Source organism: Aulonocara sp. 'chitande type north' Nkhata Bay, linkage group LG10 (genome assembly GCF_057382095.1).
Source record: "Aulonocara sp. 'chitande type north' Nkhata Bay isolate Kocher_YH1m ecotype deep benthic linkage group LG10, A_spYH_male_GT1.1, whole genome shotgun sequence".
In the NCBI taxonomy this organism is placed as follows: Eukaryota; Metazoa; Chordata; class Actinopteri; order Cichliformes; family Cichlidae; genus Aulonocara; species Aulonocara sp. 'chitande type north' Nkhata Bay.
Window position 1 is genome coordinate 35,996,555 of NC_141353.1, and position 16,500 is coordinate 36,013,054.

Consider the following 16,500-nt stretch of genomic DNA (forward strand, 5'->3'; position numbering starts at 1 on the left):
AGCAAAGAATGCTTGAAAAATGCCAAATACACAAGAGTGTGAATAGAGGCTGGCAGATGTAGGAGGAGGGATGACGAGATGCCCTATGTGTGATATAAGCTAAAGACTTAAAGAGGCAACCAGTGAAGAACTCTCTATAAATGAGCTAATGATTCAATCTTATCTGCAGGGGGGGGGGGGAATGAGGGCATGAAAAAAAAGGTCAGGGAGCAAATGGGTTGAGCAAAGAAAGAAAAATGAATATAAACTTTAATGCTCCTGTCAAGTGTGAGCTATGTAAATGATGTTCTTAGCTAATGGAGGATGTACACTAAAGACTGGCTGCAGTGCTGCAGAGAATTTCCAGCACTGCATAAATTATGGTGTTTTCAGTTTTTAGAAGCTTTCTTTATATATTTCAGGCTTTGCCAGAGCAACTGAGTAAACCTGAGAAAACGTGTGAGGACACAACCCTACCCTACATATATAGTGTTGAACAGATACCCAGTCTACTGGGTCCACAATGTTAGTAAAAGCAGCGCAACGTTTGATCTCAGTTTCAGCCAGACAGCGGAGAGGGGGGCATTCATGTGCAGGCTGGTATATGGACTCTAGGGATTACCCCCCTATAAATTATTCGCAAGAAATAACATGGCTGGCCAATATAAAACACACACATTTCCACACATGGAGGAAATAAATCTTAAATTCGTGTTACATTTTTCTGGATTGCTTGATACAATTGTCGGAAAATCAACTGCTGTGACCGTGAAACTCCATGATTATTCCATAATCAATTTGCTGACTGAAAGAAAATCAATCAGCAGTCCTTCTGCTTCTTCTTCCTCCTCCTAGCGTTATTCCCACACTGCGGGGTCTGCTTTTCTGCAAAGCCGCCTCCATTCGGCCGATCTTCTTCACGTCGTCTTTGATTCGGTCCATCCATCGCCTTTTTGGTCTGCCCCTTGGTCGCTGGTCTTGGGGGCTGAGTCGCAGTGCATTCTTGCCACTGAGTTTTCGTCACTTCTGACCACGTGCCCATACCATCGCAGTCGCGCTCGTTGCATCTTCTCCGTGATCGGCGCAATGCCCAGCCGCTTTTGGATGTTGATGTTCATGACGTGGTCCCATCGTGTCAGGCCCAGGCACCATCGCAGCATCCGCATTTCCACTGTGTGAAGGTCCTGTTCGTGCTTTGAGGTGGCCAGCCAACACTCTGATCCGTAAAGGGCCACAGGGCGCACTACGCTCTTTTAGATCTTCGACTTAAGGATGTCAGGCATTCGTCGGTCGCACAGGACACCAGTGACTTGGCGCAACTTCATCCAGGGCGCATTGGGTCGTACGTCTGGCAGGATGTCGTCGTCATTGTTGATCATTGATCTGAGGTGCTTGAAGTGAGATACCTTCGCCAGGTATTCTCCATTGATGCTGATGGTGCAGTCGGTTTGGGGGCCGGCTTCTAAGTACTCAGTCTTCTTGGTGTTCAACCTCAGCTCAAAATTCAGCTCTCGAATAATTTCAGATTCCCTTCTCACCATTCAGTTTCAGTTCTACAATTCAATTTCAAGTCCCAAAATTCCGTTTTTTGGAACTTACATCCGGTTCCGGTTCAAGCGCAGATTAATAGAACTACGTTTTACTAGCGGACCGAAAGTGTTACTGACGGGAATCTACAGCATCTTGAGCTGAATTAAGACTTCAGAAGTCATTCGTCATTCGTCATGTCGAATAGCGGATAAACTCTCAGGTTGGTAATAAATGTATTACATGTATAAGAACAAGCGTCATGTTAACAAATGATAGCCGTAAGGTAACTTTTATGCTTATTGTAGCTGCTAGCTAAAAACGCTAATTTAGCGTAGTTCGCCCTGAATTCAGCTTTGACAAACAAATATGATCGACTGTTTCTAGTAGAATTCCAAAGTTGTCATCTTGTACCCTCTCAGAGTACCCCCTCTGTATGCTTGCAGAGACCCCTACAGTAGGGAAACATGCAAAACGGTGTCCAAACCTTTGTATTTTAGCATTACTGGGTCACCTCTGTTTGAAGTGATATAATATGATATACAACTATCACTGTGTTTAACTACCATAATAATTCTTAGGGTACTGAGTGCATGCTTAATTAGATTTTTTTTTTTAAACATACTGCTCCATTAATATGTTTGACAGGCTGAAGTTGTCGGGGTCACCTCCTAAATCGACCATCTTTTACAGGTGTTTTGTGCCAGAAATGGCGTGTCCACTGAAGACTGAAGATACTGAATCTTTCATACGCCCCTTTCCATTCCGTTTCTTGAATGCACGCAATGTCGATGCGGCGGTTATTGAGAGTGTCGGCTAGTTCGCAGCTTCCTCCGGTTAATGTACCAACGTTCAGGGCACGGAGGCATAGTAATTGGGCTAGCTCCTTTGGCCTGACCCATCCACTGGCAGGTAGCACTCGTCCTCTTCTCACGTTGTTTGGGCGAGGACGACGCGCGTTGCCCTAGTATTCGTTTTCAAATTTTGAGTTGGCATTGCATTCGGTGTGACCGAAGAATACGCTGACTGGCGCATCGCTCCCCCTGACATCAATGACCCTCACCGCTGGCCAACTTCCTAATGGGTCATTGTTCCCAGCTGGCACCGTGAGGAGGTGGTGATGGGGTTTTGCCAGACCAATAAGCAGTCATTCTGCAAATCCATTAATTGTTTTGCAACAAAGAAAATGACCAGTTCTATGACTGGTGTTTCTCTGATGTACGATTATGGTAAATGGTAAATGGCCTGTATTTATATAGCGCTTTACTAGTCCCTAAGGACCCCAAAGCGCTTTACATATCCAGTCATCCACCCATTCACACACACATTCACACACTGGTGATGGCAAGCTACATTGTAGCCACAGCCACCCTAGGGCGCACTGACAGAGGCGAGGCTGCCGGACACTGGCGGCACCGGGCCCTCTGACCACCACCAGTAGGCAACGGGTGAAGTGTCTTGCCCAAGGACACAACGACCGAGACTGTCCAAGCCGGGGCTCGAACCGGCAACCTTCCGATTACAAGGCGAACTCCCAACTCTTGAGCCACGATCGCCCCAAACAGGGCAATCACAATCACAGGGTTAATTAGTGAATTATTTTAATCACCTTTTTGCTTAGTGTTAAACTTTGAACGCTAGGCTCATTATCTTGTGAGTTTTTTTAAGTATTAAATTAATTACAGTCAGGGAAAAAAATATTTGAACCCCAGCTGATTTTGTAAGTTTGCCCACTAAAAATGAAATGGCCAGTCTATAATTTCAATGATTTATTTGAACAGTGAGAGACAGAACAATAACAAAAGAATCCAGAAAATGCATTTCAAAAAAGTTATAAATTAATTAACATTTTCATGAAGGAAATAAGTATTTGACACCCTATTGTTATGGCTGCCGTCGTGGGCTGGGGTTCTGACATGTAAATGTGAGTGTGCAGGTGCGCCTCCAGGAGTGGTGGATCCCGAAGATGGCGTGCCCAGATTGGATGATGATCTGGAGGCGGAGTATAAAACGTCAGGGTTGAGGACGGCAATCCATCCATCTTAGGTCTTACCCCAACCAGCTGGGGCTGCGACATGCCCTTCATGGGTTCATGGGTGATAAAAAAAACATACTTAAAAAGTAAGTGCTTATGAAAAAATGATCAGGCAGTTAGACATAAATATGCTGACCAATGAATGCGTGCAGGCTTTTGCTGCAGGTCGCTGCAGCTGACTCTCTGAATCAGTGTCCTCCGGCGTTTTGTGAATCCAGGAGGAATTGGGGTGGATCGCCTTTTCAGTTGGGCAGTTTTCTCATGTTTTGTTAGGCAGGGAGGTAAGTGATTGTCATTTGGTTATGTTTCTTTAGGGATAGGCAAGCAGTCGCTCCTCTCAGCTGTTTTCCTTTTGTTTGTTATTTCGGCGTAGGTCCACCCCGAAGCCTGAGTGACTCCTGTGAAACCCGTTTTTGTTTCGTTCCAGTAAATAAACCATTTCTTATTTTAACTTATGTGTGATGTGCTGCTTGGGATCGAACTGGGGGTGGATCATTCCTCTTGTTGCGGTCGGGTCCCCTAGACCGGCTGCAACACTATCAATCAGGAAGATTTCCAACTCCCAGGTGTATTTCACACAAGTATAAAAGACAGCTGTTCATGGAAGCAATCAATCTATCCAGATTCCAAACTCTGCACCATGGCCAAGACCAAAGAGATTTCCAAGGATGTCAGAACAAGATTGTGGACCTACACAAGGCTGGAAAGGGTGACAAGACCATCGCCAAGCAGCTGAGTGAGAAGGTGACAACAGCTGGTGTGATTATTCATAAATGGAAGAACCATAAAATAACTGCCAATTTCTGGAGCTCCACGCAAGATCTCACTTCGTAGAGTTTCAATGATAATGAGAAAGGTGTGAACCAACCCAAAACTACTCTGGAGGAATTTGTCAATGGGACACCAAGTCACCAAGAAAACCCTTGGTACCACTAAAATCCTGCAGTGCCAGCAAGATCCCCCTGCTCAAGAAAGCAGTACAGCACAGGCCCGTTTTGAAGTTTGCCACTGAACATCTCAATAATTCAGAGGAGGACTGGGTGAAAGTGTTGTGGTCAGATGAGAACAAAATCGAGCCATTTGGCATCAACTCAACTCGCCATGTTTGAAGGAGGAGAAATGTTGCCTATGACTCCAAGACCACTGACCCACCATCAAACATGGAGGTGGAAACTATATACTTTGGGGGTGTTTTTCTGCCAAGGGGACAGGACAACTGCACCGCATCAAAGAGAGGATGGATTGGACCATGTACCATCAAATCTTGGGTGAGAACCTCCTTCCCTCAGCCAGGCCATTGAAAATGGGTCGTGGGTGGGTATTCCAGCATGCCAATGATCCAAAACACATGGCCAAGGCAACAAAGGATTGGCTCAAGAAGAATCATATCAAGGCGTTGGATAGGCGAAGTCAGTCTCCAGACCATAATCCTATACAAAATCTGTGGAGGGAGCTGAAGGTTCGAGTTGCCAAACATCAGTCATGAAACATTAAAGACTTGGAGAGGATCTGCAAAGAGGAGTGGGACAAAATCCCCCCTGAGATATGTGCAAAACTTGTGGCCAACTACAAAACACATCTGATCTTTGTGCTTGCCAGGTTTTGCCACCAAGCACTAAAGCATATTTTGCAAAGGGATCAAATACTTATTTCATTCATGAAAATGCAAATTAATTTATAACTTTTTTAAATGCTTTTTTCCTACTATTGAAATTACAGACTAATCATTTCTTTGTTGGTAGGCAAACTTACAAAATCGGCAGGGTTTTAAATAATTTTTTCCCTTAGTGTATATTAATCATGTATATTATTACAATTCATAGACTCTAGTCAGATGGAGTGAAAACATCCTCTTTAAGACTGAATTAAGGAAGTTACAGTCAAATTTAGCATAAAATCAGATCTTCTGGGCAAACCAATTCGCTTTTAAGCCCAGTTGGACCAAACAGCGTTGCAGTTGACCTGCAAGGTGGGCGTCTAGACCTCTGATTGGTGTAGCACACAAATAAATGTGACCCAAGAATACCTCATAATAGATAATAGTAATACTGAATTGGAGACTCGGCTTCGCACCCTTGATTCACCCGTAGCTAGCCAGGCCCCTGTAGCTGGTGCAGCCGAAGATAACATAGGACCCGCTAGCTGTTCCCCGGCAAACCCCAAGCAGCTGGGGAAAGAGGGCAGCTGGGTGACAGTGAGGAGGGAGCATAAACAGAGATTTAAACAGAAGCCCCAGGTACACCACCAACCTGTTCATGTGTCTAACCGTTTTCCCCCACTCGGCGACACACCCACCGGGGGTCAAACTCTGGTAATTGGTGATTCTGTTCTCAGACATGTGAAGCTAGAGACACCGGCAACCATAGTCAATTGTCTTCCAGGGGCCAGAGCAGGCGACATTGAGGGAAATTTAAAACTGCTGGCTAAGGGTAAACATAAATTCAGTAAATAATTCACATCGGCAGTAATGACACCCGGTTACGCCAATCGGAGGTCACTAAAATCAATATTGAATCGGTGTGCAACTTTGCCAAAACGATATCGGACTCTGTAGTTTTCTCTGGTCCCCTCCCCAATCAGACCAGGAGTGACATGTTTAGCCACATGTTCTCCTTAAATTGCTGGCTGTCTGACTGGTGTCCAAAAAACAATGTGGGCTTCATAGATAATTGGTAAACCTTCTGGAGGAAACCTGGTCTTGTCAGGAGAGATGGCATCCATCCCACTTTGGAGGGAGCAGCTCTCATTTCTAGAAATATGGACAAATTTATTAAACCCCCCAAAATATGACTATCCAGAGTTGGGATCAGGAAGCAGAGTTGCAGTCTTACACGCCTCTCTGCAGCTTCTCTCCTCCTGCTACCCCCCCAAAAACCCATCTCCATAGAGACTGTGTCAGCTCCCAAACAGACAAAAAACAAACTAAAAGCCAGCAATAAACAATTTAAACATAAAAAAATCACAAAGAAAGAACAAGACAGTATCCACATCTGAACCAAAGAGTAAAACAATGAAATGTGGATTATTAAACATTAGGTCTCTCTCCTCCTAGTCTCTGTTAGAACATGACTTAATAATTGATCAACAAACTGATTTACTTTGCCTTACAGAAACCTGGTTGCAGCAGGATGATGCTGGTTTAAATGAATCAATGAATCAACACTCCCGAGTCATTCTAACTACCAGAAATTTCGAAGCACAGTCGGCCTGTGCAGCAATTTTTCACACCAGCCTATTAATCAACAAAAGACCAATACAGACTTTTAATTCATTTAAAAGGTTTCTCTTCAGCACTGTAGCCAGGCTGACAAAAAGTCAGAGTACTTTTGAGCCAACTATCCCTTTAACGTTAACTACTAATTACTTCATGAACTTCTTCACAAATAAAATTTTAATCATTAGAGAAAAAATTACCAATAATCATCCCAGAGATGTAATATTATCTACAGCTACTTTCAGTACCATTGATATTCATTTAGACTCTTTTTCTCCAATTGATCTTTCTGAGTTAACTTCAATAATTACTTCCTCCAAACCATCAACGTGTCTTTTCCTGCCATTAATTAATTAATGCTTCAATCTTAAATATGATCAACCTATCTCTAATAATTGGCTATGTACCACAGGCCTTCAAGCTGGCAGTAGTTAAACCTAAAAAGCCATCCCTAGACACAGCAGTCTTAGCTAATTATAGGCCAATCTCCAACCATATCAAAAATCCCTGAAAGAGTAGTTGTCAAACAGCTAACAGATCATCTGCAGAGGAATGGATTATTTGAAGAGTTTCAATCAGGTTTCAGAGCTCATCACAGCACAGAAACAGCTTTAGTGAAGGTTACAAATGATCTTCTTATGGCCTCTGACAGTGGACTCATCTCTGTGCTTGTCCTGCTAGACCTTAGTGCAGCGTTTGATACTGATGACCATAATATTCTATTAGAGCACGCTGTAGGTCAGGGGCTGGCAACCCCGGGTGGCACGCAAAGGGTTAACTGATGGCACGACCATAGCTGGACCGGCCACCGGGTATACCGGGCATTTGCCCGGTGGGCCGATGTGATTTTTCGTTTTTATGGGCTGATGGTTTTTTGTTCTTTTTTTGTAACGGTGTAAACAATGAAAGGTGGTGAATTGGCCAAATGCTGGCCGATGTGTAAAATGTAAAAATAACTCTGTTGTTTGGTGGTGGCTATGGCGGAGCTTCCACGGAGGCCAGCAGGTGGTTGAGGGAAAGGGGAGGAGGCAGGAGAGACCCGAGGCGGCCGCCAGTCCGAGTGTCAGGTGAACTGAACTTCAGGTAAGAAGTTATGACCTGCAGTCTATCTGGGTCAGATATAAACCAGCAAAGAAATACTTTTCTTTCTTATTCTCATTTAAAATGTCTAGCTTTTAATAAATAATTATCTGAATCTTACAACCAAAGTTTTTGTCTGATGTAAAATGTATAGAAATCATAGATATACCAACGAGACTGTACATCACTGTCACAACAGCATTTTTGTTTTCAGGGTTGTGAGGAGACCATACATAGCATTTGCATTTTCTGTTGTACAGTTCATTTGCTGTTATGGATAAAAAGTGTCTTTTTTTGTTTCAAAATAGCTAATAACTATTCACTGATAGCTGCCAACATCTGCGAAGAAATATAATTCTGTAAAGTTGTTCTATATAGTGTGTAGCTGTTCATATAGAGCGTTATTAAATTTATTGCTAATGCAATCATATGGCACATTGACTTCTGAGGAAATTTTAGACGGCACTCATCATCAAAAAGGTTGTCGACCCCTGCTGTAGGTATTACAGTGCAGTTGTTTGAATCATATCTATTTAATAGACTCCAATTTGTGCATGTAAATGGAGAGTCCTCTTCCCACACTAAGGTTAATTATGGTGTTCTATAGGGTTCAGTGCTAGGACCAATTCTGTTTACATTATACATGCTTCCCCTAAGCAGTATCATTAGAAGACATAGTATACATTTTCGCTGCTATGCAGATGACACCCAACTCTATCTGTCCATGAAGCCAGATAACACACACCAATTAGTTAAACTGCAGGAATGTCTTAAAGACATAAAGTCCTGGATGGCCGCTAACTTTCTGCTTCTTAATTCAGATAAAACTGAGGTTATTGTACTCGGCCCTGAAAATCTTAGAAATATGGTATCTAACCAGATTCTTACTCTGGATGGCATTACCTTGGCCTCCAGTAACACTGTGAGGAACCTTGGAGTCATTTTTGACCAAGACATTTCCTTAAATGCACATATTAAACAAATATGTAAGACTGCTTTCTCCGATTTGCGCAACATCTCTAAATTAGAAATATCCTGTCTCAGAGTGACGCTGAAAAACTAGTTTATGCATTTATTACTTCCAGGCTGGACTACTTTAAATCATTATTATCATGATCTCCTAAAACCTCCCTGAAAAGCCTTCAGTTAATCCAAAATGCTGTAGCAAGCGTACTGACAGGAACTAGAAAGAGAGAGCATATTTCTCCTGTATTGGCTTCCCTTCATTGCCTTCCTGTTAAATCCAGAATTGAATTCAAAATCCTGCTCCTCACATACAACATCTTAAATAATCAGGCCCCATCTTATCTTAATGACCTTGTAGCACCATATCACCCTATTAGAGCACTTCGCTCTCACACTGCAGGCCTACTTGTTGTTCCTAGAGTATTTAAAAGTAGAATGGGAGGGAGAGCCTTCAGTTTTCAGGTGACCCTGAATCCTCCCTTAGTTGTGCTGCAATAGACATAGGCTGCCGGGGGATTTCCATGATGCATTGAGTTTTTCCTTTCCAGTCACCATTCTCACTCACTATGTGTTAATAGACCTCTCTGCATTGAATCATACCTGTTATCAATCTCTGTCTCTCTTCCGCAGCATGTCATATCCTGTTTTCCTTCTGTCACCCCAACCGGTCGCAGCAGATGGCCGCCCCTCCCTGAGCCTGGTTCTGGCAGAGGTTTCTTCCCGTTAAAAGGGAGTTTTTCCTTCCCACTGTCGCCAAATTGCTTGCTCATAGGGGGTGATATGATTGTTGAGTTTTTCTCTGTATCTATTATTGTACGATCTACTGTACAATATAAAGCGCCTTGAGGCGACTGTTGTTGTGATTTGGCGCAATATAAATAAAATTGAATTAAACTGAATTAATAAAAATAATAAAGTGTATTTGTATTGCCCAGAAAATAAGATACATTAGTCTGATGTCTGATATTTAAATTGTATTTTTCACATAACTACTTAATTGCTTCGATTCTAACCATTACTAATAACTTGGATACAACTGTCCATCTGTCCTCTGCATGGTGTTTTTAATTGCTGCAAACAGTCTTTAGTTTGTGAAAGAAAACCTACACAAACCAGGGGCAAACATGGTAACTGCAACTCAACACCCATATTTCATTCATCTGAACAAAATACAAAAAAATATAAACTACTTAAAACCTCAATTGACTCATTTGGATTGCTGAGGTGAACAATGACTATGACCAAAAATCTGAAAACGTGGCCTTTAAATCTCCCTCTTAACCTGACAAACCTGCATGCATGTGTCACTAAGCTAATCGAGTAGGAAGAAACAGCTTACCAGATTTTCGCTGAGTAGCAGTTATGCCACTTCATCCATAGCCGGAAAACTGACACACTGACAAGGTAACAAAAACTATATTTACTGGCTTTCAAACTACATCTGACAAAACACCCGAGTGACACATATTCTTATGATTTGGATATTTTACAAAGTGGTTAATGTCCCCTCAAGAGTGACTGAGGTGATAGAGTAGGCTTGAGCAGATTCTCAGAGCAGAAACACAACTGCATACCTCTGCACTTCTCTCAGGCCAAGAAAAATATACATAATCATTGTTTTCAGCAGCTGGAATTAGACGATGTAAAACTGAACAGAAACCACAGCTTGTTGACCTTTAATGTAATCTGAATGCAGGGTCAATTTTAAAGATACACGCGTCAGTAGAGTGATCGGATAAATGGATTTTGTATGTAGCTCCATATGGAACTTAGCAATCAGAAATATGGAATCAAAGCAGGTGTTAAAAAGTGCAGATCACAGAGCACAGAAAGTCAACAATGCTTAGACTTCAGTAAAACCATGCCTCTTTTGTGCATGGACAGGAAATGTTTACAGCAGCAACTTCTTAAAAAATGTATGTAATATGAGCTCTAACCACTTCTGTGAATTAATGAATGAATAAAATACTTTCTGATTCTTAAGCCAAGCCACTCTGTATAATTAAAATCTGATAAACTACACCAAAACATTAAAACCAACCAATTTTCTCCACAGGGCAGTTCCATGCAAAACATGCTCTGTTTCTTACATCAATATTTTACTCTTTTTTTTTTTGGGGGGGGGGGGGGGGGGGTAATACAATTTGGTACATTGTTATATAAAAGCATCCTAGCATACAACAACATACCGCAGACAGTCATCAATTATGGGCGGGACTAGGGAAACAAAACAAAAGGCCAACTGTGGTACCTGCACAGCAAATAACAGTGTAGTTATACAGTAATGTAAGACTGGCAGATTCCTGGTGGAAAACACAGCTGCCGATCGCTACTATAAAAAGACCAAATAATCATTTCTTAGGCATCACTTTATGCTCCCTCTCAGGGTGTGTGGCCACAGATTTTCTGCCAGGATGTGTGTTTAGCTTTTGCTAAATGGTGATTGTGGGTAATAAAGTTGTGGGGGTGGGGAAGAGAGTGGGTAATATTGCACACAGATTACTACTTTGCTTAAATGATGAAATTGTGTCATAACTACAGAAACATTCAGAGCCTCAGATAAACAAGGAAGGGCCAATGTTTTGGGGAGAAAAAATGCTGTCAAAAAAGTGGAAATTTCTCTGTGAACACTATGTGATTGAAAAGATAAAACTAAAAACAATCACATGGCAAAACAAAGATAAATGGTGTAGCAAGTTATAGCAGCTCAACGGGGCCCAGACTCATTCAGCTGTCTATGCATACTTTAATGGAGATGCTGTTTTGACATGTCTTTTTCCTGCAGCTCCGAGGGACTGCCTGCAACTTTAAACAGAACTGACCAACTTTTTAGAGCAGTTTAAACCACTCGTGTTCAGTTATTCCAAATATTTTTGATACGCTTTGTTTCATTTGTTGGTATTTTATTCCAAAGTGGTATTATCTAAGGATGTTTTGGCTGTGGTAATAGCTTCGTATACTACAACTCCTTAGAGAAGCTACTTGAATTAGTATCTACTAGCCATACTACAATCTTGTGGCTTCAGTGCTGACTTTGAATATTTAGAGGACATATAGAGGTTAAAAAAGTCACCATATAAAGAAAGATTCCTGTTTAACAATCTATTTCTACTACAGCAACTTAATAAAGAAGCTTTAATGAAAATAAGCAGTGCAACACCAGTGTAATCCCATACAAATGATTTGTACTTAAATAACGGCTCTGTGACTTTCAGTTACAGAGGATATGCAGAACTAGCCCATATTATGGTTTGCAACACAACCTGAACATTACCTTGAGTATTGAGTTGAAATCTCCTGTCAAAATGATCCTGTAATACTCTACATACATTAGCTTCTCTCTAATAGTAGGTTGACACCTATCCAGGCCCAAACATTTCCAAGCCATTAACCATCAGAAAGACACATTGGTGTTCCGCACTTACTTTATGTATCCCTTCCATTTCTAAGCCACTGAGGTTTGCGTAAAGCGAGTGGTGCCTCTTTCCTAACAGTGATGTTGTAGTGACATTAGCTGTCGTTGGGGTTGCCTTGTCTGAGAGGCTGCCTTGTTGCTTATCATGTTGCTCCACCGACCCCCTCAACTCCGGCTGTTGTGCCTCAAAAGCTTTCGCCTCTTCGCGGCTCTCCATTTCTCCGTTTGCCGGCGCGGGCTCAGGCTGCTCAGGCTGAGTGCACAAGTCGTACATCACTCTCTGTCAAAGTTAAACAGAGCGGAGGAGATCAATATGACCACAAGAGGTGCTCGACCAAGACCAAGCCATTGCTTGTGTTTCATTTGCTGAAGGAGAATTACATGGACCGCAGGTTGACTTCCACCAGTTCACGAGCAGGACTGGGCTCTTATTCAAGGCTAAGGTGAAGTGTCTGAAAACAAGCAAATGACTCTTACTGCCATGGTATCAAGCTCTTAATTTTGTAAATCTAAATGGTACTGACAAAAACAGCTCTCGTGCTGGATGTTGAGGGTTGATTAAAAGCAGTTATAACTCCTGGTTCATCTCTAAAGTACCTCCTCTCTTTACGCAGTGACGTTTTCCAAAATGAGGACAATCAGCTCCAAAGGGATATTATATATTTTTGGTCTTCGCTTGTGAAAACCAATCAATGAATGTCACAGCACAGCAGCATTCTTGAGCATACTGTTATATTTATCACAGTGTAGCATTCAGATTCAGAGTCCAGCTCACAACATTGAAATAACCCATTTCTTCTTGCCTCGCTGCTCGTCTGCACGAGGGGGAGGGTTGTCATAAATAGAAAAGGAAAGACACGCTAGTTCACTCATACCCTACGTAATGTTGAAATAGCCCGTGCAGTCCCAAATCAAGTAGAACACGACAAGAGACGTGTGATAGCGAAAAAAAGAACAGACTAACAGGTCTTCGCTTCAGCCCTCATTCTCTCAGCAAGGTTGAGATGTGGGTGGCATGCTTACTCCTCAGCTGTGAGTCTCTCCGTATTCATGCTGCCTTGTCAAGAAGCATTTCATCCAGAAGCAATAAGACTCAACAGGGTGCTTAATCCCTTCTTGGTTGCTGCGCTATAAAGGTGAAGCAGGAGGACGAAGAGAAAAATGTGTGTGTGAGATGTCGAGTGTCTATGAAAGGAGGGGGCTGGGAGGACTGCATCCATCGTCCTATCACAAAAAGGCAGGTTTTGAGAAGGGACCCAATCATTACAGGGACTAGAGCTCGTTTCCATGGAGATGACGCTGGAATGATGTTGGCTGCCTATTGATTGCTCAAGGGGCAGTAGACAGTGCAACAGAGGGAGGCTGCAGGAGGCAGGCAGACAGACAGCTATGACCAGCAGAAACTGACTGTAATGTTTTACTGTAGTTGTGCACTAGGGAAATGGACGCAATTAGAGTACGGTAGATGGATATGTGAAATACATCGTATAGTCATTTACTTGACTGGATATGAGAAAAAAAAGTATGTTTTAGACAGTGAGGGCGAAAAGTTCATCTTAAGAGTAAAGTTTCTTTATGTGAAACTGTAAAGAAATCAGAATCAGAATACTTTATTAATCCCATAATTAAGGAAATTATGCAGTATTAAAATAGGCCTCTATGAATAATTTTTACTTTCCCGACACAGGAAGTTGTAGCCAATCAGTGTCTGACAAGCCTCACCTCTGTAAACTGGAATAAATTTACTGGAAATCCCAGCTGTGCTGTGGATGCCTTTTTGCTGCATTTTGATAGTTTATCTAACAAATAATCTATCTTACTGTGTAAGAAACCACCAAAGGAATTTGCATTTTGGTGAGTGATATTTTTAAAATAAGCATTTTTTTTCTAGTTGTGAAAATGCAACTTTCGTATAAAGCATTACTTCAAACATTAGAGAGGCTATAGTTAGGAGCAACAAAGACTAACTGGAAATTTTGGCTTTTTAAAAATTTTTTCTACCTGGTATTTTTCTGGTGTGTTGCCAGTGCAATCAAAAGTAAAATCACATACAGTTCACCCTGAAAATTAAAGTTCACATTTCCTTTACCGTGCAGATTTTGATACATTAAATGGTTAAAAATTGAGAGCCGCAGACTTTTGGCTCACACACACAAGGTTCCTTTTTTTGTCCTAACATCGGTTTCCCCAGCTTCAACCTATTCCATTATTACTTAGTTTGCTCACAAGATCTTAAATCTTAAGTAGCCTAAAGACAAACCAACCAACACATGAGTGCCTCTGAACACCATCTATATTCTGCTTCAACTCCTTTGAAATTTTAAATTTGCTCCTTTGTTAGTAGCAGTGTTCTTGACAGCAAAACAACTAAATAATATGTGAGAGAGCTGCAGTACACATGACCACTGCTTAGGGCTGTGTGATATGATCAAAATCTCATATCCCGATATAAGACATCTATTGTGCCGATAACGATATAAATCACAAAAATGTAACATTTTCTGTAAATTCTGTGAATCTCGGGCAGCTCGACTTGCGTGAAGTGTTTCCAGCTGGGTGTCATGTACCTGGAGTCGAATGTTTTAACCGATGTATGAAACTATACATTTTTAGACATAAGTTGTAACGGCCGCCGTTTTCTTTGTGAGTATTTATTACGCAGCGTGCTGCGGGGAAAAGCCTGTTCTAACGTTTGAGTCTAAGGTTTATTTTTAAGCACCTGATGACTCTGTTTTGCTTCTCATCCATAAATACTTTGCATACTCTTTCACGTGATTCAGTTTATTTAGAAAAGTCTCAACAGGATCTTGAGCTTTATTGTGAAAGGTTTATGTGGAAAATAAACAAGCGGACATGCAGTGGTTTTACCGTCGTTGTTGCTAACGACAACGCATAAAAACAGGCGCTTGTCTGTTCATAGTGTGGTTATATTAAATATAAGAGAAAGGGAGAACTTTAAGAAAATTAATATAGCCACTACAGTAACCATCAAAACGATGAAAAAATATTGCCGCAGTTTATTTTGCGACACAACGAAACAAACGATAGCGTAAAATGAAACGATAGATGTTTTTATATCGTGATCCGATATATATCGTTATATCGAACAGCCCTACAGCCCTGCTTACAAGAAGATACAGTAACTATGAAAAATCTTACTGAGCATAAAATAATAAATCTCAAACCACATATGCCCCTGCAAAGAAAGGAGCTTCAGCCAGGCGCATCATAGATCAATGGCAGAGACATCCTTTTATGCTCATTTTGGCACAATTGGAAGAGCATCTCACAAGAAAATAAATATTATGTTACACTCACACACTTCACATTGAAATTTAAACATTATTACAGACAAGATATAGACTGATTAAAAAGCCCAAAAGAAAAAACAATGAATATGCCTTTCCACACATGCTGAAAAATATTATCAGCAGATCAGACATGACGAAAAGAAAGAGGGATGAGTCAGTGCATTCTTGTTAGAGTATTAGTATTTGGGTCCAATACCTTAGCAGCAACGTGTAAGAAATATTAAAGAAAAATATAGAGAGATGAACAATTGCCCACTTTTTAGATACAGTTCAAGCTTTGATTAATTATTCAAATCCATGCCTATGAAAACTTTATCCAAAATTTAAGACATGGAAGCACAGTGACCCAATTCTGCCAGTCCTACAAGAGACACATAAACACACACACCCTCCACCCTCCTCTCTGCACATATCATGCAATATTCACCTCCAATAGACGGTTCAATCTTAAGAAAGTGTGAAAATTAAGTTTCTAAGCTGTCATATCGGCCAAAATGGCTGTTTCGGACTTTAAACTATTTAACACATCTTGCATCATTTTGACATTTTAAAAAGCTGCAACATTTGCTGATATTTGCTTCTTTCCTTTCGTTTTACTTGACTGTTTCGGTGCACAACTGATATACAAAATACAGTTCCTGATAGCTTAATCTTTTAGATTTCATTCATCCATCTGTTCTTTGACTATGACTTGACTTTGCAAGTAACAGCCAATCAGAAGAAAGCTGGCTCAAAAGAAAGAGAAATGGAGCTAAAGCAAGAAGCTAAAATAATTGGCTGCAACAAGGCATATGTATAAATGGAGGTTAAAATAGGCCGAAAAAATCCAGAATGATGTTCGAGCACCTTCACATGATAGGTAGGTTAATGTATATTACTCTTGAAAGAGGTCATTTTTCAAAATTATTCAGTAATAACACAATAATGACATCCAGTTTCCACCCACAATACTATTAAGACCGTAGGGTCTTAA

General features: G+C 41.2%; 1 protein-coding gene across 4 annotated transcripts in view; it reads right to left on the reverse strand.

The window, feature by feature from the left end:
- The window catches only part of tspoap1 (TSPO associated protein 1), a 77,865-nt gene that overhangs the window by 56,975 nt on the left and 4,390 nt on the right, over positions 1-16,500 (reverse strand). Inside the window, exon 3 of one of the 4 annotated variants that reach the window (XM_086309741.1) lies at positions 12,227-12,496. The exons of the other annotated variants lie outside the window; for them this stretch is intronic. Within the exon in view, the coding sequence (XP_086165867.1) occupies positions 12,227-12,496 (270 nt within the window). The remainder of the gene's footprint in view (positions 1-12,226; positions 12,497-16,500) is intronic. 4 annotated transcript variants of the gene reach the window in all.